Consider the following 24,133-nt stretch of genomic DNA (forward strand, 5'->3'; position numbering starts at 1 on the left):
CGTCTGACGTCATAGCTGGTACTTTTTCTATTAACTCCATTTTAGTTAAAGTACTATTTGATTCTGGTGAGACTTATTCATTTATATCAAAGGGTATCTTAGAGAAGTTAGAGTTTAAAGAACCCGGAGAGATTGAAGTACCCATAGTGATACCAACCGGTGAGATTGTGAAGTGCACTAAGATCCATAGAAATGTACCTTTAACCATAGCCAAGACTATATTCTTGTCTAGCCTAATCGATTTTGAGTTAGGAGATTTAGATGTGATTTTGGGAATGGATTGGTTGGCAATGTTCAAAGCCAAGATTGAATGTGAGAAGCAGAAGATCCACTTGAAGTCTAGTTTAGGAAATGTCGTCGTTTTGAGAAACCTAGAAGTGTAGGAATCATCACGGCAATGGAGCTCGTGAAGTTAGTACATAAAGGGAACCCTGTTTTCTTATGCAATGTGAGAGACTTAGAACATGTGATGAAAGAGCAACCAGAGGACATTGCAGTGGTAAATGAGTTCTTGGACGTGTTTCCGGAGGAGATCTCGGGAATGCCGCCCAATCGACCAATTGACTTTACCGTATACCTATTACCCGGAACTGCACCTATCTCGAAAGCCCCATACTGGATGGCTCCGGCGGAAATGAGTGAGTTAAAAGGTCAACTTGAGGAATTACTAGGGAAAGGTTATATTAGACCAAGTGCATCGCCTTGGAGAGCGCCAGTCTTGTTTGTGAAGAAGAAGGACGAAAGTATGAGACTCTGTATAGACTAAAGGGAGCTCAATAAGGTCACAATCAAGAATAAGTATCCTTTGCCTAGGATAGATGATCTGTTTGATCAATTGAAAGGAGCGAGAATGTTTTCAAATATTGATTTGAGATCAGGTTATCATCAGTTGAGAATCTCAGAGCACGATATACCAAAGACTGCATTTAGGACTAGATACGGTCATTATGAGTTCACAGTTATGCCCTTTGGATTAACCAATGCGCCTGCAATTTATATGGACTTAATGAACCGAGTATTCCATGCATTCTTGGACAAGTTTGTAGTGGTTTTCATAGATGATATTCTAGTATACTCCAAGAGTGAGGAGGATCATGCGGAACACTTAAGGTCAGTGTTTAGTACCCTGAGAGACAACCAGTTGTACGCCAAATTCTCGAAGTGTGAATTCTGGCTGGAGAAAGTTGCATTCTTAGGACATTTTGTATCCAAGGAAGGAGTTGCTGTGGACCCTGCAAAGATAAAAGCTGCTAGTTAGTGGCCTACACCTAAGAGTGTCACCTATATTCGAAGTTTTCTTGGTTTAGCGGGTTATTATAGACGCTTTGTGCAAGATTTTTCTAGAATCGCCAAACCAATGACAACCTTGATGAAGAAGGAAGTGAAGTTTGAGTGGAATGACCAGTGTGAGGAGGCGTTCCAAGCTTTGAAGACGCGATTGACAACCGCGCCGGTGTTAACCTTGCCAGATGAGAGTGGTACCTATGATGTATATAGTGATGCCTCTAAGAATGGCTTAGGGTGTGTATTGATGCAGAACGGGAAGATGATTGCGTATGCATCAAGAAATTTGAAACCGTATGAATCCAATTACCCTACCCATGATTTAGAGCTAGCCTCCATAGTGTTTGCATTGAAGATATGGAGACACTATCTGTATCGTGTGAAATGTAGGATATTCACGGATCATAAGAGTTTGAAATTGTAGACACCTACTTTTGTCCCCATTCCCGAAAGGGAAAGGTTCGATGATGAAAGCATCAATCTCCACTTGACAACGCATCTCCAATAAAATAAACGAATCTCAATTCCCCTTTTCATTTCACCCAAAACCTGCTATTTATGGAAACCTGCTAAAAATAGTAACTGCCGTAATAGGCAGCTGTTAAAAGTGGCAAGTCATAAATGATAGAAACCTGTAAGAATTAGGTGTTGCACTCCAACCTAAATCCTAAACGAGATAGAAAACTGCGAGAATCCTATTCCTAATATGATTCGGAAATAAGAGTTACGTATTAATTAAAATCCTAACGAGCCTAGAGTTCGTAACGGGCCCAGACGCATTCCGTCATAAAATTGATACGCACTAAAAGACTCGATTAAATCTCAAACTCTACGGATTTCAGGAATCCGAATCTGACTAAAGAAAACAGCCTAGACTCTATTTTCAACGCCTGGCTCTGGGCGCCAAAATCTTCGGCGCCCATGCCTGGGCGCTGAAAATACCTGGGTACGTGTTTTTTCCTAATTCTTTGTGGATTAGAACTTTGCAATTCTATCTTTCCACGAACTCTTCCCTATAAATAGACCCCTAAATTCAACGTGAAAAGAACACACACAACACATAATTATATTCTGAGTATTGACTCCAACCCTTAGCCTAAGCCTCACGCTGCGAAATTGTTCACGCGTTCTGTCGCAATCGATCCATAAATCGAACAGAACGTATCCTGTCCCATAATTGAGATTCGTTAAATAAAAATGAGAAATAGCAAAGTCAAAGTGGTTAGTTTTCTGAGAACCGTGACGCACCTCTCAAGGGTGCGTCGTAATGTGTCCCTTTTCGATGATTTAACTGCTTTCCTCGCCCTTTTTATGAACTGTTAAACTAACTAAATCTGATTGTTCTATCACGCCTAACAAATATAATATTTTTGGGAAATCGGATTATCATGCTAGGTCCCTTAATGCTACTTAAATCAGATAATCACGATCGAATTAGTATTATATGTTGCATATTGCTAAAATCAACTCAGATTAGTTTAATAGTTAACGCATGTCCCTTCAATTATTTATGCTGAGCTAGTAAGGATATCCTGCCTCTGGAGTTATCGACGAGCGAAGTACTCCTCTCGGTAGTTACAGTCCCCCGAACCCTCAATCTCTACCTTGCGGGTGTATGTTGAGAGATCCCCACACCAGGGATCACAAGGGAACCTACGGCCGTCGTGGTCAAACATAATTGCACTCCCTTTATGTCACGATAACCGGGTTTTGTCAGTTTTTCTCATTGTCGTTAAAAACTGAATGGCGACTCCTATATTACTAGTCAATTGGGTGTAAACTCACAGGAAATCCAATTACACTTGATTGAATAAAAAGAATCGTCACACCCACGAGGGACGAGGTCACGCATTAGCCTCGTGCTTTTTCGACCCCCTCACAGTGGCGACTCCACTGGGGATAGTGAAGGAAATACTCGTGCTTGTAGGTAATCAAAATAGCCGAAGGGTGAAACGATCCTACCCCGCGTTTATTTCCCCATCAAGTTGGGACGACCTGAAAATCAGCATATTAATGTGAACGGGCAGAATCGCATAACGAATCTCGGCTCCCTCGGGAGTTGGGACTAAGGATACCTTTTTCCGCCAATAGGGGGGTGCATACGCCGCGCATGTTGCCCACTCGGTACTTGTGCAGGTAGTACACCTATCCCGAACCCAATCGCTCGCTCAATAGGTCCCTCTCGCCTGCATGCCCCTTTGGCTTGCACTTGCGGGTTGGCCTCTTGAGCGAAATTCGTCTGTTGAAGACACTACCTCGACCGGGGCATGTGTTGGATCTACGATAGAAGCGGTACCAAGCCAGGCGCAAATAAACTACCCATAGAAGCCTATCATAAACTACGTGGCATATTTAATTTTCAAATCCATGTTTGTAATGTAGTTATGTGTAGAGAAATATGTGATTGTGTGCGACAAACTATCCTAGAAAACCAACGACCTTAAAAATTGCCCAAACATTCATAGACTAATTTGCCAAAGAGTTATACCGAAACACGTGTTCCGCAAACCCGAATGATCGCCACAAAAATGAGCGACGCTCGGGATGGCCTGTAACGAATCCCACAAACGCTGCCACGCATAAAGGACGTTATTAGGCAAGCACGCAAATCGAAGTCGCCTAAACAGAAGAAAAAAAACGAGAACCAGCCAGGGACGCATTTTCAACGCCCCTGGCTGGGCGCCAGAAATTCTCACGCCCCTCGCTGGGCGCTGAAGTTGCTGCTTGGCCTTCTGGTCAGGCGCAGCAGCCTCGGTGCCCGCGCGAAAGGAAAATACGTAGCGCAAAAAATGTTCATAAAAAGAATTGCTACGAGGGCGTAAGAAAAGCACTCGATTTCAAAAGCGACTCGCGAAAAAATTAATAACTCTTTGTGTCGTTGTTAGGCCTCCTACGACGACAATGCTCGGCACCAAAACCGAACATGCTAATGACTATGAATGTCACACGGGCAAGTGTTTCGAAAATCCAAAAGAATGACCAAAATAAAAAAAAACCCAAAAAGTGTACCGACAAAAGGAAAAGTGAAAAACCAATTTAGAGAGTCGAAGTCTAGACTAAGTAATGCTTGAAACTTTGGGAACCTAAACTTTAGCTTATCTCATGCGTAGGACTGGTCCTGCCACTTGGTGCCGATCAGGGAATCAACGGTTAGTGCGTCTCGAAGATACACCGCCAACGTCAGGTTTAGTGACTCCAAGCTCCGTCTGTCATCCCTCATTTCAAGGATCTCCGCTTCCCCAACCTCGATTCGCACCTTCAAACATGTCCATCGAAGATTTGCAAGAGCAGATGGCTCAAATGACCCGACTCATGGGCCAACTGAAAATGGAAAATGAAGCTTTAGCGGCTGCGCAAGCCAAAAATGACCTCGATAACGAGAAGAGGATTGAAAAAATGGTCCTACAGCAAACCATGGGGAGCAAATACTTCTCCCTCGATCCTGAACCTTTTCCTGGCAAACTACCAGAAAAGTTCAGTTCATCTGACTTACCAAAGTTCAAAGCCACGGACAACCCCCGTGATCATCTCCTGAGCTTTGTGAATGCCATGAACTTGAAAGGCGTGGACAAATCCATGTATTTACCTGCCTTTCCTTTGTCCTGGGAACCCGTGTCGCTCAAATGGTACTATCACCAGGACCCTAAGCTCTTCCCCACTTGGGAAGACTTTGTCAATGTCTTCATCAAGCAATACTCGTTGAACATGGATTTCCAAGTCACCATGCGCGAGCTGGAAGTTCTCTTCCAAAAGAAAAATGAGGGTTTCACGACCTACTTTGCTAGATGGAGGGACCAGGCGGCCCAACTAATCAATAGGCCTCCCGAAATAGAATTGGTCCCAAAATTCATTGACAACCTAGACCCGGCTTACAGACAACACCTTAGGTACCTGAGACTTGACACTTTCAAAAGAGTTTATGATGTGGGAATAAAGATCGAGGACGACCTCGCCAAAACCGTACAAAGCAAACCCACATATAAAAACAACACCTACAATCGGGGTAACACATCCCAAGCCCAAGAAGTCCATGCTGTAGAAGAGACTCCCGCCCGAAGAAGCCCTGGAAGATGGGTCCGAGATCAAAAGTTTGCCCCACTCGGGTCGACTTTGGTACAAGCCTTTGAAAGACTAACCAATCAAGGAAAGTTGAGACCTATAGGCCCCACCCGTGACCCTCCTGTCAAAAGCAAATATTGGGTCAAAGGTACTTACTGCAAATTCCATCAAGGAAATGGGCATGACACTGAAAACTGCTGGAATCTAAAACATACGATCCAGGACATGATAGAGGATGAAGTGATACCTCTCCCTAATGTTGGCAAACCCAACAACAACAAGAGCCCACTCGGCTCTTGTCACATCTCTCTCGACCAACCAGAGAATTTCGACCCCACGGTGTATATTACACCTCAAGGTGCACCACTGGCTGTGGTCCCTATGGATCGAATCGAGAGAGAAGTGTGTGGTGTGTGGAATGATGATGCTGAAGATATTAACCTATCTCAAGTGTCGGGCCAGGACCTCTTCACTGAAACTTGGCCCGGGTATGCTCTCATTGACACCACCCCTCAGGAGCCCGAGGTCGACAACCTCACCCGATCCGGAAGAATATACCAACCGGATATTCACCCACCTCCTATGGACGACATCCCGGTTAGGAAAACTCTTGAGAATGGACGGCACGCCACCGTCGCAGAAGTCATTGAAAATCCTCTCCTGAAACAACTGAAAAGAACCAAGGCCGAGATTACCATCCGGGATCTCATGTGCACTTCAAAGGAACATCGCGAAAAGATTATTCGCTCACTTGACCTCATCTCAGTACCTACAGATATCACACCTGACTCATTGGTTAGCCATGTCATGAGAGATGCCGGAGAAAAAGCCATAGTTTTCACTGATAAAGACTTACCCAAAGAGGGGGGTGCTCACAATAAAGCCCTTTACCTAGTGGTTGGATGCAAAGGACAAAACATCCCCCTAGCGCTCGTAGATAATGGTTCGGCGGTTAATGTCTGCCCATTGCGAACCGCCCATTGCTTGGGGCTAGGAAACGATGACTTCCAAACCTCCACGCAAGGGGTACGAGCTTATGATAACTCCCGAAGGCCTGTATTGGGAAAAATCAACCTTACCATACAAACCGGGCCTGTGGCACGCACCACGGAGTTTCAAATAATCGACATCAAGCCCACTTTCAACCTCCTCTTGGGGCGACCTTGGCTCCATGACTTAGGAGGTGTGGCTTCTACCTTGCACCAAATGGTTAAACTTAACCATAACGGGGTAATACTAGAAATCCGCGCCCCTCCTCTCGACGTCAGTTGCACTATGGTTGGAACGGCCGAAACTGCAGACGACCTTTACGGGTTTCAAATGGAAGAAACAATCCAGTTCATTGAAGACTATGATCCAGCATTCCTAGATCCGCATGCATCCCGAGTCATCCCTAGAATGCTGTTAGCTCAAGGTTATTTCCCAGGAACCCCATTGGGCATAAGGAAGAAGGAATACACATTCCATCATTTTCCCGACAAATCTGCTCCCTTTGGCTTAGGCTATGAACCAACGGAGGAAGATATTGCTGACCGCCTGTCTAGGCTACGCCTTAACAAAGCCAAACAAACCACCCTCCTTCCCCCGTATCAAACACTAGTAGAAAAAACCCTTGTTGCAACCCCCTTGTTGCAGCGTACAAGTATTAATACGCTTCAACAACCAGTCGGTCAACGCGGGTCAAACCCTTTAAAGGGTTGTTGCAGCGTACAAATTAATTGCCCCCTGCAAAAGAGATTTTTGCAGCGTACATAATAAAAGCCCCCTGCAATAGGCCTTTTATTTTGCAGCGTACATGGTAAAAGCCCCCTGCAATAACATATTTGTAAATTTTTTTCGCTGCAACTTTAACTCAGACCAAACATTTCTATCTCAAATCACATAGCAGCGAATATCCCACGTACTCTCAGTACTCCCTTCTTCTTCTCTCGGCTTACCCTGCTTCTCGCCGGTGGTTCTCACCAGTGGTCGTCGCCGCTGGGTGTCGCCCGTCGCCGGTGGTACTCCAGCAAGAGTCTATTTAACTTCCTCGCCTCTCACTGGTGGTTCCCTACTCGAAAAAACAACCGGCGAAGTCATTCCCTGCTCGGAAAACTAAGCTATATCCAGACTCTATCTCCTCCTATAGTTCGTTTGTCTTTGCTATCTCAATTCGTAAGAAACGTCGTCGATTGCACAGGTATATTTCTAATCTATTCGTCAATTAACATGTCTGTGGTGTTGGGGTTTGTGTATGGTTCAAATCGCCAGATCTGGAGTTGATTTAGCAACTTTTTGTATGTTGGTGTATACCTATTATTTTTGGTCCATTTCGTTAATTGTTTGGGGGAAATGATTGGTTTTTTTTAGGGTTTGTTCGAATGATTGAGTTCTTTTAGGGTCTGTTCGAATGATTGGGTTTTTTTTGGGTTTGTTAAGTATAAGATACTTCCAAATGATTTTTTTGGGGTTTTAATCATAGATGCACGATCGTGATTTGTGGAAATGTGTTCTGTGTAATATTTGTTCTGTCCAGTTCGTTTGAGAGTTGTTGATTTAATCTAATTTTTGTAGGACGATTTGATCTAGTTTTTGTTTTCTTTTACTGAATTTCGTGACAAATTGGTACAATTGTGTGAAATTGGCAGAAGATTTGTGGGTTGAGACAGCAATGGGTGGATCCCTTATTTATGAGGATAGCAAATTTGCTAATATTGGCAATATCGCAGTATGAAGGGTAAGAGATCATAATTTTCCTGTATTTCAGTTTTAATGTTTCTTCTTTCACTTGCCTTCTCTGAGCTGGTTCTGTGAACTAGATGTAAAATATGTTAATCTTTGCTGTGCATAATTTCAGAATTTAGGACTTTCAGTTCCATAAGTACCTAATCCGGTTGCAATATGGTAGGTGTATGGATAAGGTTGATTTTCTTGTAGTAAGAGAAACGATAACTTGTTCTTTAAGATAACAAGGTGTACATGCTCAGGCTGTTTGACTGTTGGAGTCCCCTAGTCCTAGGCAGTATGTAATTTCCTTTTGTTTTCATTGTGTGCTTATCTGTGGTAATATGACATGGGGGATGGATGGGAAATGGCGATGGAGAGGCAAGTGATGGAGGAGGGATTGCGGGAATCAGACCCATACCTTCAACTGTTATTGGTGAATTGGTGTCAGTATATACATAGTGAATTATATTCAATGTTTTTTACTCTAGAAATACTACTGTAGACTCTATACTTGAATAAATGAGCTAAGAATCACTGAACAAATGACCCAAGGATCACTTTCTTACCGTGTGATTGTTTTGTTATATCTTTAGGCAACTGGCAGAGTCTGGTGCACATGTTGTCATGGCTGTGAGGAATCCTAAAACAGCTAATGAGCTGATCCAAAAATGGCAAACTGACTGGTCTGGGAAAGGCCTTCCTCTAAATATTGAGGTACTAAGAACTTGTTTGATTTGTCTTAGACATTATGTCCAGGGAAGTTTCTTGTTTCTGTTATCCAGGTAATTGGTATGACACCGACACCCTGTTTGGTTACATGTTTTTTAATGTTTTCGTTTTATTTCAACAAAACATGTTCAGACAAATTCAAATAAAATGAGGTTTTTTCATACAATTTCAGACAATTTCACAAACAAAGAAGCAATTTCAGATACTTTTAAACAAGTTCAAATTATTTCTGATAATTTTAAATACGTTCAGATAAGTCAGGCAATAAGTTGAGTCAAACAATGACATCGTTGACAGTTCGTTTTATTGTGAAACATTGCATATATGTAAATTAATTCTTTCTCATTGTTTTTGTTTGCCACCCTTTTTATGTGCTAATGAATATGTGTTAATTCAACTTTTTCATCGTTGGCATGTATGATATTCTGGGGTTTTAGTACGAGCAACTAATTAGAGGACTTTATGTTTTTCTTCCCTATAAATGGGGGAGAGAAAAGATAGAAGTCTCATTTTACATCCAACACTACTTCGTTGCTGAAAGATTAGCTTTTAATCCTTCCTTTGTAGGTTATGGAACTTGATTTGCTATCTTTGGACTCTGTTGCGCAATTTGCAGAAGCCTGGAATGCAGGATTAGGACCTTTGCATGTACTAATAAATAATGCTGGAATATTTTCCATTGGAGGTTCGTTTCCTTATTACTTGTATATCCTTTCCCCTGATATTTGCTACAGGATAACCTTAGTCATTGTCATGGTCTTTTCTATTTTATGTTCTCACCACTTGCTTTTCTGCCTCCTTTTTGCGAATGCAACTTTCTTGTAAATGGGAACTTTTTTATGGTTGGAACACTATCATCACTTTTTTTTAAAAAAAAAAAACTCCCTATGTCCCAAATTACTTTTTTAGACTTTCATTTTTATTTGTTCCATATTGGTTTTTACAGTTCTATTTCGATAAATGTCTCACTATTATTATAATGACATTTTCGCTCCAAACTATGAACTAAAGAACCTAAGGACTCATTTTAAACTTACTAAATGTTTTATATGCTTATTTTTAACTTTCTAGAACTCATTCCAATCCATTTATGCATATTTAAGGCTCATTGTGTCGTTATAGGTCATATTTAGGCTAAAGTGCCATTTTCGCTCCCAACTTTGAACTTAAGAACCTAATGACTCATTTTAAACTTATTATATGATAAATATGCTTAGTTTTAAGTTTCTAAGACTTATTCTAATCTATTTATGCACATTTAATGCTTGTTTTATCGTTATAGGTCATATTTAGGATAAAATAAGGCATTTTCGCTCCCAACTTTAAAATAAAGAACCTAAGGACTTATTTTAAACTTATTACATGTTTAATATGCTTAGTTTTAAGTTTCTAAGACTTATTCTAACTACTTATACACATTTAAGGCTTGTTTGGTCGTTATAGGACATATTTAGGCTAAAATGACATTTTCGCTCCCAACTATGAACTAAAGAACCTAAGGACTCATTTTAAACCTACTAAATGTTTTATATTCTAGTTTTAACTTTCTAGGACTCATTCCAATCCATTTATGCCCATTTAAGGCTCATTGTGTCGTTTTAGGTCATATTTAGGCTAAAATGACATTTTCGCTCCCAACTTTGAACTTAAGAACCTAAGGACTCATTTTTAAATTATTATATGATTAATAAGCTTAGTTTTGAGTTTCTAGGACTTATTCTAATCTACTTATACCCATTTAATGCTTGTTTGATCGTTATAGGTCATATCTAGGCTAAAATAAGGCATTTTCGCTCCCAACTTTAAAATAAAGAACCTAAGGACTCATTTAAAACTTATTACATGTTTAAGATGCATAATTTTAACGATCTAAGACTCGTTCCAATCTATTTATGCACCTATAGGCTCATTGGGTCGTTATAGGTCATATTTAGGCTAAAATGACATTTTCGCTCCCAACTTTGAACTAAAGAACCTAAGGACTCATTTTAGACTATTAGGACATTGTCGTTAGTTTCTTGAATGTTAAAATGTGATATTTAATTTGTATTTAATCTAATGTTTAATTTAAATTTCTGTTTTTGTAAAGGTCTACACTCCGAGGATTGCGCCTTATGCGAGGAATTTGATGTGGTTCGTGAGCAATGGGCTAAGTTTTTTACCAGCAAGTATTTATTATTGGCTTTAGCGCGCTTGATCGAGTTGGTTTAGTTGTTATAGAATAAATTTTATATTAAAATGTATGTTTATGTTGAAATTGGAACATATATTTAAATGTAATATGTGCACTTTGGTTTTGGGATATATAGTATACAAAACTCCAGTTGTTGTTTTTATATTTGTTATACAGGTTGCGTTATTCTATTATTGTTTTGACAGGTTTCTATATTTGGTGCAAGGCACTCTAGGTATCCCTAAACAAAATTAGAATTTTCCCGCCAAAAGTGCTTTTTTGCAGCGTACATATATGTTGTACGCTGCAACAAGGGAAAAAAATTTCGCAAAAATTCAGACTTGTTGCAGCGTACAAATAAATGTACGCTGCAAAAAATTGAGTAATTCAGAGTTGTTGCAGCGTACAAATAAATGTACGCTGCAAAAAGTTGAGTCTTTTGCAGCGTACATATATATGTACGCTGCAACAAGTCCAAAATTTTGCCAATTTTTTGGCACTTGTTGCAGCGTACATCTAAAAGCCCGCTGCAACAAATCACTTTTTGCAGCGAACATTGTACGCTGCAACAAGTTCAGACTTGTTGCAGGCCCCCCAGTTGCAGCATACGATGTACGCTGCAACAGGGGTCTAAAAGCCCGCTGCAATAAGGGTTTTTTCTACTAGTGAAAGGACCCTTAACAGGATGTTCGTTCGGGAAGGAGAAGAACACCCATGCTGTGATTTCCCTGAACCCTTCGTTCAGGATGGCTTGCTAAAACCCGGATTTGAAATTTTCCATGACTGCCACACCTTGGATGAGGCACCCCACCTCACCAAGACTAAAACAGCTGAAATATTGGACAACCAGGCTCTATGGACATTGTTTAACGAATCGAGGCCTATGGAGAACGAGACTGTGATGACTACCCGGTTAATCTCTCCTGCATCAACACTAGAAGAGGTCGAGAACGGATGGGTGAAGACATATCAGTGGGTCAATGCAAAAGGAATGGAATTCAAGATGAGTACCGGTGAAGGACCGAAGTTTTATGAGACTAAACCCCAGGCTTGAGCCATATAGAGCACCATTAGTAAAAAGCGCCTAGTAGTTCTTTAGATTGATAGAAAAAAAAAATAGAGACTTTAGATGGTCCTAAGGCCCCTTAGGATATAGGTTAGTTTTATTTCAGTGTATTTTCCTTACTTTCCAAATCAATAAAGGCGTAATATTTCTCCTAAAAAGTTTTATTCTAACACTAAATAAACACCAAATGTACTTGCAAAATACAAAAATAAAGAGGCGGCCCACTGCAGGCCCAACAAACAAAGCCCACTCGGTTTTGAATAGTGCCATGGGAACCAATTCCCGAAACCCACAAAATAAACCACACTATCCCATTCATATCCCCAAAACAACCTAAAAAGCCCAACCAGTGTCATCATAAGAGTCAATCCATGCAACCCAGAATCAAAGGAAATCAAAATCCAAAACAATGCAAATGTTACCAAAAAAAAAATCATAAAACATAGATTCCATCATACCCTTCACTAACAACACGCACTTCAACCCTCCTCAAAAGCCTACACAAAGATCTTCATATCTTCCACACCCTAACTCCATTTTCAAAACTGTTTCGAGTCACGAATAGAAAAAATTAATCCGGACAAAAATGCATTTCACGCTAACAATAAAAAAAGCCTCCAAAATAGCCTCAAAACTGACTTTAAATACGAGCAAAAATCAAGGCACAAAAAAAAAAAAATGCAAGAACATGTGAAGCAAAGCGTCAAAAATTGACCGCCCAAGTCATTTTCAGCGCCCAGGGCTGGGCGCCGAAATTTCTGACGCCCCAGCCTGGGCGTTGAAACTCTCGGCCTGCCAAAAGTTTTCTTTTCGAAAGTGCTCGTCATTTTATCCGCACACAACGGAAAAATAACGAACACTTGGGGGGTACAGTACGTATCCAAATAGGTTTACCAAGAATATAGCTATACAAATTAATCGAATTTTACGCGACCTATGGCAAAAAAAGAGAACGACAGATGAAAATAATGATAATACTTCACTCATTTGACCGATTAAGTAATATGTTTCCACCTCAGGGCATATCTACCGAAATCCGGCATACTAGAACTTATTCTAAAGCTAGAACTACGCGTGACCTGATTCTGACAAGATACGTAGGCAATCCTTACCAAGGATTCGGTCCAATAAAAAAAAAACAAATATTCTTTGTGCAAAAAAGTGTTAGATATATAAAATACATAAAAAAGAGGAGAAACAAAAATAAATGAAAATGAAAAATAAAAATACGCCTTTATTGAGAAATAATAACAAGGAAAACAAAGTGCTAGGAATAAAAACAAACACAACTGAAATAAATAGAGGGCACCTACACCCTAGCAAGAACTACACTACTCTAGTTCTTCCGGATCATCAAATAAAGTCTTGTAGAGGGCAATGTTCGCAGGATCCACCCCCACAGTCTTCTGCGCTGCCCCAATATCAATCTCCATAAGAACCGGCTCCTGGACACTAACTTCCAAAGATGCCAAGGCTTCAGAAACATTCTCAGTTATAGCCCGCTCAGCCTCAAGGGCACAGACAATGGTAGGAGAAGGATTATTATCATCAGCTAGACTAGCCGATGTTTCTACAGGCAGCTGAGCCTTCCTGACCCATACGTTGTTCCGGCGACGATCTCCGCGAGAGCTTGCATTTCTTTTAACAACAGCAGGCCCCTTCATGTTAGGCATCTTTTTAGGACTAAAATTGAAACGGGGAGGAACTTCCTTTCGCTTTCGATCAGGACGAGCTTTCACAGTCTTAACACTATAGGTACGAGGTCTGGCAGAATCAGGACCCTCATACTTAACACGAATACGAGGTATCAAAAGCTCAGCCGGCTCCCCATTACGAGCCTCGGCCCTCACATCTTTATCATCCGAGCTCATCCACAACTTGTAGTTTTCAGAAAGACCCACAAAGCCATTTGTAGCTACGGCCCAACGCGGGAGACCATCATAATACTTAGCCCACGCTAGGACCCGTGTTTGTGAAAAGGCCGCTACCTTAGGTGGTACCGTATCAGAAAAGGGGATAGTCTGCCTTAAACCATATTGACGCATGACTCGGTAAGGGAAAATATAAATGGGACGAGATAGCCCCAACAAAGAAACATAAACCGATACATCAGAACCCCCTCTCATAGTAGTCAAACCCCACCATGGTGCCACCCACTTAATAGAACAAATGCCATAAGTAAGAAAGGAGGTCCATTCGGCCTCGTCCTGGCCTTGGTGCAAGTACTTTCGGTTACCCAAAGCTATAGGGCGATAATCACTACTACAAAAATGGGCAAAGAGACCCTTAAGAAGAGACCTTTTGAACGACATAGTGGGTCTCTTTCATATATGAGATCTAATATTACAGATAGTGGATCTCTTACGTATAAAATGACAACTTTTAAAATTTGAGGGAGAAAAATATAGACCCGTTATTTGAGTTAACAGGTCTCCAGTATATAAAAGGACGAAACAAGAGACCTCTTTTTAAAATAACCGGGTCTGTAATATAACACATGGCCCACCAGGTTGTTGGAAATTACGTAATTAAAGAAGAGACCTGTCAAAAAACAGATAACAGGTCTCCACTTTCCTAGGATTTATCCCACGCGAAACCAATTCACCCTTTTTCACTTTGCCTCTTTTCTTCTTCCCTCGAAATAAAGGTTAGGGCGTACTGTTCCATTGGCGACCTCACCACCAACGGCGACCTCACCACCAATGGCCTACAAATTTAGGTTTTTCTTCTCATCAATCTCTTCTCTCTTTAATTTTTATTTTGAATTTCTGAATTAATTTCTTGTAGGTTATTTCGATTTTAATTTGTATTATCTGCTACAATTTTAGGTTTTATTCTGAAATTTTCAACTTCAATTGATGTTTGATGGTATTGATGTTTGATGATTTCAACTTCAATTTGTATTATCTTCTATTTAATTGATGTTTTATGAATTTATGGTACTTCAATTGAAATTTTCATCTCTCTGTTCCTCTGACTAGAATAGTAGTTGTGGAGCAAATAAAAGTCTTTAACATTGTCAGTTGTAAGTTGTAACCCGTGGATCCTTTGAGCCTCTTGGGTAATATAAAGCTGCTTGTTTTTCCGCATTGAAATTTCGATTGAATTTGTTATAATATGTTGGTGATTTTCCAATTAAATGTAAGGGTCAACCACATTTTTTTTAATTTTATTTTCCTGATATTATTTGATAAGATTTATCCCTTCTTCAAAGCCATGTCTATTGCTACTTCGATCTGTAGAAGTTCATCTCAGTTCTTAAAGGGTTGCTAAAGCATTTGGAAGAGGCATACTGTTATATTTTGCTCATATTCAGTGCAAGTGTAGTGAATAGTTTTTCTATACTCTTTGACAAAAAAATATATGAAAATTTGAAAGTATTCTATTCAATGTCCCAAGTTCCCAGCAACTCCTTTCCTTAAATGCAGAAATGAGGAGGCTTCTGGAATTAAGAACCATGGAATTCTAGTCAATTATCTAGTTTCTTCCCGAACTAGGTTTTTCTGCAGAAAAGATGTCTGGTTGTACGAGAGTCGAGAAGCGTTTGTTTAAGTTTAAGAGATTGCCACATTTGCTTAGTAGATATCTTTATTTTTCTGTGTAAAGTAGTCCAACTCTCGTAAAGCAGCCTGCAGGCCGTAAGTTAGAAACCATCCTAGAGATGTTATGCTGGCGAAGCATATACAAGTATATTTGTGTGTATATTTGGGGATATTTTTCTGTGTATATGTAGGATGGTGTTTTATTAATTTTAATTTCCTTCCGCCCCTCCAAGAACAAACTATAGTCTTTATTTTTGTGGACACTGAATTCTGAATTATGTCCAATGTTTGTTATGGCTAAATTGGTTTCATAAAGCAGCCCGCAGGCCGCAAATTAGAAAAGTATCCTAGAGATGCTAGGTTGGCCAAGCATAAGTATTTTTGTTGCACAGTTGAAACTTTTCGTTTTTGATTTATTATTTTTGGAGATATTTTTCTTTGTATATCTGACAATGTTTTTTCTTTATTTAGTCTGTTTTTGTTCTACTTCACACACTATTCTTTGCTCTGCTGATATGATTTTTTGCTCTAATGTGCTGAGTTCTGAATTGATTTTCTGTTCTGCTAGCTATAATGAACCTGATTTTATGTAAGTAACCTGATCTGATCTGATTTCCTGTACACAGATCAACAGTGTGTAAACTATTTTTGCTAGTAAGTTGGGATATATAACCTGATATTGGTTAATGTGATGTTTTGTTTGGAAGATCTACATGTCCCAGTTTCATTGCCACTCTTTTCTTTGTTTCCATGTTGTTGGTTGTTGTGCTGGTATTGTCTTGTCAACGCTATCCTAATTTAGTTGCATAATTGGTCGTAACAATCTTCCCATTAGTATTTTCAAACATACTATTACTTGTTCCTTTTCTCTGTTGGTGCCTATTGTGGTAATTATTTCTCTCATATTTGTTGGCAATTTCTGTTGTAAAACCGGCTTTACGGTACAAGCCGTACTTATTTGCTCATTTGAAGTTTCCCAGATTAGAAAAAAAACGAGAGAGCTTGTACAATACAAGTGGTTGTCTAAGAACTGAAGCATCAGTTCACCTTTCAGGGTGTGAGAACTACTAATACTATGTGTGCCGCTATATGATCGAGATTTTAGAATAAGAGTATTATGGATTCCGGACCAGATATCATTTATCACTACTTGCAAAATTTTTGGTTATTATCAGGTTTTAACCATTAAAGTAAACAAGGTATTCTGTTTTAACCAAAGAGTTAGGAATCAAGCTGTGGTTTGTTCTACTATTGCTGCTGTTGTTTCTTTTTAAGTATTGCTTCACATTGAATGTTGTCTTGCAATACCTAGTTTGATGTGTTTATAGTGCAATAGCTAGATTGGAGTTTGTTATTGCAACAGGTCAGTGCTCAAATGCCCAACGTAATGCAAGGATATGGTTCTGCATACATTCTGTCCAGTTTTGGAAGAATTTTTCTTGCTTCCTTTTTGGCTTCTAAAGTTAAACCCTTAACTCAGACCCTAAGCAGTTAATTTTGTGGCCTCTTCTTATCAGCCTTATCCAAGTATTTTAAATCTAAGTAAAAGTCTCTAAAAGCCAAGAGAATATGCATAGTAAGATAGTATGACCGGGCACATAAATTTGATAAAATCCAACTTGTTTCTCATATAACGTTAACGCTCTCAGTCTCACCTGCTTTTATAAGAAACTGCTCATGTGTAGCAGTGTGAGTGGAACTTAGGGTGCCTTTTACAGCTATCCTTGGTTTTATGTGAGCCTTTTTTGTCGAAAAGATGAGCTGCAAAGTGTTTATAGAATAATTTAGTTGGATAAGAATCAGTTATCTATCTCTTGATTCACACAGTTCTCTTTGTTGATATGTAGCTGCCAGATTATTTGTCTGTTTTAGAGATTTTTAATAATGATGTGCCTTATATAGGTTGCATCAGGATTAAACACTAGACGATTCCACCTATGGAAAGCTCCTACGCCTAATAATGGCTTATGCCGCTGTTCCTACTTTGAATTATGAGTTATGAATTTGCTGCATGAACATATAATAGGTTGTGAAAATTGTAGTCATGCTCCTTGTTTTGACATGGTCCTCCTTTGCCCGTGCTTGGACTTATAGTGCAATATCTAGTTTGATGTGTTTATAGTGCAATAGCTAGTTTGGAGTTTGTTATTGCAACAGACCAGTGCTTAGTGGCTATTGTTTTAGTTGTTGTGACTTGTGATCACCTGCTTATGCTCTCAAACAGTTTAATTGCTGATTGAGGAACATTTCCTGAATAACACAGCATACCAGGTGATATAAAGATGCAGCTACCAGTCATAAATATTTTGTATTAACAATAACTTGCAATGAACTATACCCAGACTTGGACTAGCATGGTTTTTGGAAAGTGACCTGGTCTAAATAGCTTTTTTTTAACCAGTTTGGTCTCCAGTTAGATTTCCATTGGCTTTGGCCGACTGTTTCAGGCCTGAATTTATGTGAACTAGCAATAACATTCTTCTCTGCAGAGTGAATATGCAGAGAATCTGTTTCACTAACATTAGGAGCTAGGAGCTCAAATATTTATCGATTGCTATAACATGCAGGTTTATTATGAGAAAATGGTTACATTCATTCCTATTTGTCTAGATAGGGCTTAAGATTTAGGACTGTGGAATTAGTTTGGGAAGGGTTAAGGTATTGATCGTCTGAAAAGTTAATTAAGAGTCAACTGTCAAGGTGAAAAGTTAAGTGTCCGCCAGTTAAGACATCACTCTTTCTATCTCCAGTAGAACTTCTTTCATTGGAGGTCTTCTCTTCTCATCTAAGTTCAAACATTGTTTTCCAAGATTAGCAATGGCGAGAAACTCTTCCTCTGAACCCTCTTGGAGGACTTGTGAACCAGTAGCCTGTAACTTTTGTTTTGTTGGTGGCAGCTAGGATCTTTGAGTGACTGTCACAAATTGACGGAAACCATTCTTAATTGGAACACCAATCTTTAACCTGTTGCCATTTCGTGAAACTACCCAACCTTTGGGAGAAGATTTAGCCCCTCCCAGCCATATGATGGATTCAAGGCTAGCCATAGCAGAGGCATGTTTGCCATATGATGGACTCAAGGCTAACCTTCAAAGAGGCATGTTTATTGCTATTACTTGATACACAATCTAGGAACTAGTACCATGACACTAAAATCTGGACAATTTTCAGGAGTGTAGGCTGATTTTACACCTTCGCCTTTATTTGTTAAAATTTCTTGCTTGAAATAAAATCTAGGAACTAATACCATTGCAACAAAACTGGAGAGTAAATTTCAGGCATGTTTAGCATATTATACTGCAATTTTGTTCCAGTAACAGATATGTGGACTGTACTTCTGCACTCTGCAATTACCTGTAAGGGCTGTGACTGCAATTACCTGTAAGGGTTGTAACTTTCGAATGTTGCAGTTGCCCTTGGCCTACAACCTGAACCACCCCCCTTAACAATTTTTTTTATTTGAGGCTTTACCTATTTTGTTAACGATTATAGAACAATATATGCATTTGTTTTACTACTAATTATGCTACTTATTACAGTTTTCTGAAGAAACATATTCATCGGAAAATGTGGATGAGGTTAGAGACATGTGGGTCGAGTATTTGCTCAAGCAAAAAGCGGATCAAGAAAACAAAGTTGATGGTATGGAAATAACTCCATGAGTTTCGGTTCCAATTATGATAAATTGGTGTGAATGATTATATTTTGGAATTGATTTTTGTTTTACGTTTTTGGAAATTGCAATGTAAAGCTTTGACGTTTATGCAAATTACAGTTTATGTAAAGCTTGCGTTTTGAGCATTACTTGTGGGAAATATATTTTTTTTGGTAATATATGGATTATGGAATTGTTCTCGAATTGTTACAAATTATTTATTATAGCAGGTGTGGTTTTGTGCGTTTGATACCTGCTGGCTGGTATTTATAGAGGTATAAACGCAGGTGTAATGTGTATATTAATGCGGTGTCTGCTGGCCGGTAGTTTAGAGGTGTAAACGCAGGTTGAATATGCATATTAATTCTGAATATATTGTTGATCGACCTGTATTATTCTGCTATTATCGATTTCTTTTGTTTTTTTTTTAAAAAAAAGGTTGTCAAGAGACCCGTCAGGTGTAATAAAGGCTCTCTAGTTATAATAATAAAAAATTCAAAGAGACCCCATATCTAAGATATTAGGTCTTAATTTGTAAACAAAAATAATAATAAAAATAACAAAGAGACCCCCTATCTATATATGAGGTCTTAACTTCTTTAATAAACAAAAATAAAAATATTCAAAGAGACCTCCTATCTTACTTATGGGGTCTGAACATTTTAAAAAACAGATCTACCATCTCTAATAAGGGGTCTCTTTCCCTTCTAAAATATTTTCACCAGCTTTTACATAAGAGACCCTCTTTCTTACGTGGGGGGTCTCTAGCTTTTAACAAACAGACCCCCTCTCGATGAGGGGGTCTCTTTATCAAAGAGACCTGTGAGATAGAGACCCCTTGAAAGGAGATCTCTTTAGCCATTTTGGAAGGGTCTCTTTGCCCTTTTTTGTAGTAGTGAATGTTTAGGATCGGCAGGAGCTTCCAAAAGTCTAAGCCGTTCCGCAAGCCAAATCTGCAAAAACAGGTACGATCAAATCAAAAGAATGAAAAGAAGGAAAAAAACGGTTCCTGGGGCGCAGTTTCAACGCCCAGGACCAGGCGCCGAAAATTCCAGCGCCCAGCCCTGGGCGCTGAAACTCAGTCCCAGGAAAAAGAAATATATGCAAAAGGGACGTATACGTGCGCAAAGAAAAATCGCGCGATTACCTGCAGTAATAGGGGGCTTCCCTCAAAATGTTCAGATTTGGCATCCTTCTTCAGCTCATCCGCACTCAGCAAAGTCTCGGCAACAACCAACGGCATGATAGAATAGCAACTTTCCATCTGGCTAATCAAGGGGATCAACCTTATGTCACCGAACTCACCATTGTTATTCGACAGCAAATAATGATTCAACAAGAAAAATACAAGGGCTCGGATGTTCAATTTCTGTTCGGTCATGTTCTTACTAGGCCTAAAATAATGTTTTACAAGTTTTGCCAAGTTAACCTTATCATCTACAACAATTTCAGCAAACATGTTATCATCTAGTCCTATGAAAGCCCTTATGGTTGTTTTACCCTCTTCAATAGTGTCAGGGGTAACAGGAGTAGCATTAGTAGGATAACCAAGGATTGCAGCAAATTCATCGGGCAAAGGACATATTTCATTGCCCCAAAAGGCAAAAACATGATGATCAGAGTCCCAAAAGCTTAGGGCAGCATGCAGAAAGTTATAATCAATATTAATTTGTTGTAAGCCTAAAAGTGCCTCTAAGTGGTATTCTTTTAACAAAACCTTTTCTGTGGGAGTAAGGGCCTGTAGCCAACGCCTAACAGTCCGTTGGAGTGAGAAAGTAGGGATCGACATGGCAAAAGCAATGAGTAATTAAAAACAAAGCAAAAAGAGAGAAAGAATTTGAGAGTGGTGGAAAATAAGGACGTATCTAGCCCCTATATATAGCTGGACGCACCCAGTGACATCCTGATCCCATTCGGAAACGTGTTAGGAAATCCGAAAGTCAAATATCACCAGGAAAAGACTTTCAGCGCCCACGGCTGGGCGCCGAAATCTTTAACGCCTGGCCTTGGGCGGTGAAAATGCAGCCCAAGGCCCAGATTTCCCAAAACACGGAACAGGAAGGGACTTAAAACCGTGTTGCTAAACACGAGGCCCTATTGCAAGTAGGATCAAGCCCAAAGCACCTTTAGCTCCCAAACAAGCAAAAAAAAAAAATTAATAATAAACATTAAAAACTTGGTCAAAAACTTAGACTCTTCTCAGAAAATTCTTATGTACACTTTTCAAAAAACAAGTTAAATATCATGGTCATTCTTCGAAACACCAAAAATCTGTATCGTTAAGTCGTTGGTCTTCCAAATAAAAAATGTTTGTGTGTTAAAGAATTAACCCGGGCCAAGCTAAAGCCGATGTCGCCCGAAAACTAAAGTCGCACTCCACGGCTTCGCTAAAGTAGCACACTACTATAAAAGGTCGCTCGCACATACGAGCATGACCCCAAACATGATTACAAGATCCGAAAAACGACCGACGAGCCCCAGTGCTTGGGGGCTCGCGGAAAATAGACTCCAACAAGGAGCGCACGATCAAAATCACATTCCCGGACTGCGCCATACACCATATCATGTTTGGATATCTCAAAAAAAAAAAGAACAACAACAGGTTCGACCTCATCGAAAGGACGTCACTGACACTTGTGCACGGTCCTCTGATCAAAGACCAAGTCGAGTCGTAAAGGCTAGCTCAAAATCACGAAAGCAGACGGTCGCAAGACAAAGGTCCGTCTGAACACGTTGTCAGCCCACGTTCAGGTTACAACTAAATTCGAGCATCCCTCGAAAGAATTCGCTCTTGCAAGAATGAATAAAAAGAAATTCTCAAAAGAAATCGCAAAGAACCAAAGAAATAGGAACTTGCCCATCTTTAGTCGGCAAGATCGCGTCACAAACCACGCGAGTTCCCAAATCAAAAAATGAATTCAGGGACGTCCACCCTTAGCGGACAGGGCTCGCCCACCTTCAGCGGGCGGGGTCTGCGTCACTAGCCGCGCAGGTCCTCAGTTTTCGAAAAAATAAAGTCTTCAAATTTAAAATAGGCTCGCCATCTTCAGCCGGCGGGGTCTACGGCGCAAACCACGTAGGTCCTTATTTTCAAAAAAGCAAAACAAATTTCAAAATAGATTCGTCCACTTCTATCGGACGGGGTGTCCACCCTTATCGGACAAGGTTCGCCATCTTTAGCCGGCGGGGTCTACGTCACAAACCGCGTAGGTCCTTATTTTCAAATTTCAAAAACAGATTCGTCCACTTCTATCGGACGGGGTGTCCACCCTTAGCGGACAAGGTTCGCCATCTTTAGCCGGCGGGGTCTACGTCACAAACCGCGTAGGTCCTTATTTTCAAATTTCAAAAACAGATTCGTCCACTTCTATCGGACGGGGTGTCCACCCTTAGCGGACAGGCTCGCCATCTTTAGCCGGCGGGGTCTGCATCACTAACCGTGCAGGTCCTTAGTCGCTGCAGCGATAACTTTTTCTGGTTTTCCCTTTTCCAAAATTAAAAAGATTGGTTTTCCGTTTTTTCCAAAAAAGAGCGATGTGCTGGATTTTCCTTCGTTTTACGTCCCATAAAAACAAGGGGGTTTTCTCGTTTAGCTAGCCCTGAAAATGAGAATTTTTAAAAAAACACTTTTACCTCGTGATTGGGCTTGGCCAGGCCCAATTACACTTTATAGCTTTGATTTCGAAAACATTTGTAGCTACTCCCAATGACAAAGTGAGGGAGTTTCTACGCACCTCTAGATCCTTCCAATGACAAAGTGAGGAAGTTTCTATACTATCAGTTGACAAATCCCAATGACACGTGAGGGATATGTCGACATTTCAAGTGATGACCCTTAAGTCAAATGTTATCACTCGGGGGCTCGTGAGACCTTCGCGAAACAGGTCACATACATCATGGCTTGTGTGACGCACTCCGTCTAATACTTTGACCATCGTCTTACTCCAAGACTCAGTCAAAGTGGGGGCTAACTGTAGACACCTACTTTTGTCCCCATTCCCGAAAGGGAAAGGTTCGATGATGAAAGCATCAATCTCCACTTGACAACGCATCTCCAATAAAATAAACGAATCTCAATTCCCCTTTTCATTTCACCCGAAACCTGCTATTTATGGAAACCTGCTAAAAATAGTAACTGCCGTAATGGGCAGCTGTTAAAAGTGGCAAGTCATAAAAGATAGAAACCTGTCAGAATTAGGTGTTGCACTCCAACGTAAATCCTAAACGAGATAGAAAACTGCGACAATCCTATTCCTAATATGATTCGGAAATAAGAGTTACGTATTAATTAAAATCCTAACGAGCCTAGAGTTCGTAACGGGCCCAAACGCATTCCGTCATAAAATTGATACGCACTAAAAGACTCGATTAAATCTCAAACTCTACGGATTTCAGGAATCCGAATCTGACTAAAGAAAACAGCCCAGACCCTATTTTCAACGCCTAGCTCTGGGCGCCGAAATCTTCGGCGCCCAGGCCTGGGCGCTGAAAATACCAGGGTACGTGCTTTTTCCTAATTCTTTGTGGATTAGAACTCTGCAATTCTATCTTTCCACGAACTCTTCCCTATAAATAGACCCCTAAATTCGACGTGAAAATAACACACACAACACATAATTATATTCTGAGTATTGACTCCAACCCTTAGCCTAAGCCTCACGCTGCGAAATTGTTCACGCGTTCTGTCGCAATCGATCCATAAATCAAACAGAACGTATCCTGTCCCATAATTGAGATTCGTTAAATAAAAAGGAGAAATAGCAAAGTCAAAGTGGTTAGTTTTCTGAGAACCGTGACGCACCTCTCAAGGGTGCGTCGTAATGTGTCCCTTTTCGATGATTTAACTGCTTTCCTCGCCCTTTTTATGAACTGTTAAACTAACTAAATCTGATTGTTCTATCACGCCTAACAAATATAAT

The 24,133-nt window shown here is 40.1% G+C and overlaps 1 protein-coding gene across 1 annotated transcript; it reads left to right on the forward strand.

Annotated features, from left to right (window-relative positions):
* The first annotated feature begins 8,395 nt into the window (after positions 1-8,395).
* On the forward strand, positions 8,396-9,603 carry LOC130465495 (dehydrogenase/reductase SDR family member FEY-like). The gene is made up of 3 exons (XM_056834275.1): positions 8,396-8,496; positions 8,643-8,763; positions 9,346-9,603. Exons 1-3 carry the CDS (start codon positions 8,396-8,398, stop codon positions 9,601-9,603), a joined length of 480 nt encoding a protein of 159 aa, XP_056690253.1.
* The last annotated feature ends 14,530 nt before the right edge of the window (positions 9,604-24,133 follow it).

The sequence above is a fragment of the Spinacia oleracea genome, chromosome 1, assembly GCF_020520425.1.
Source record: "Spinacia oleracea cultivar Varoflay chromosome 1, BTI_SOV_V1, whole genome shotgun sequence".
NCBI classification, from domain to species: Eukaryota; Viridiplantae; Streptophyta; class Magnoliopsida; order Caryophyllales; family Amaranthaceae; genus Spinacia; species Spinacia oleracea.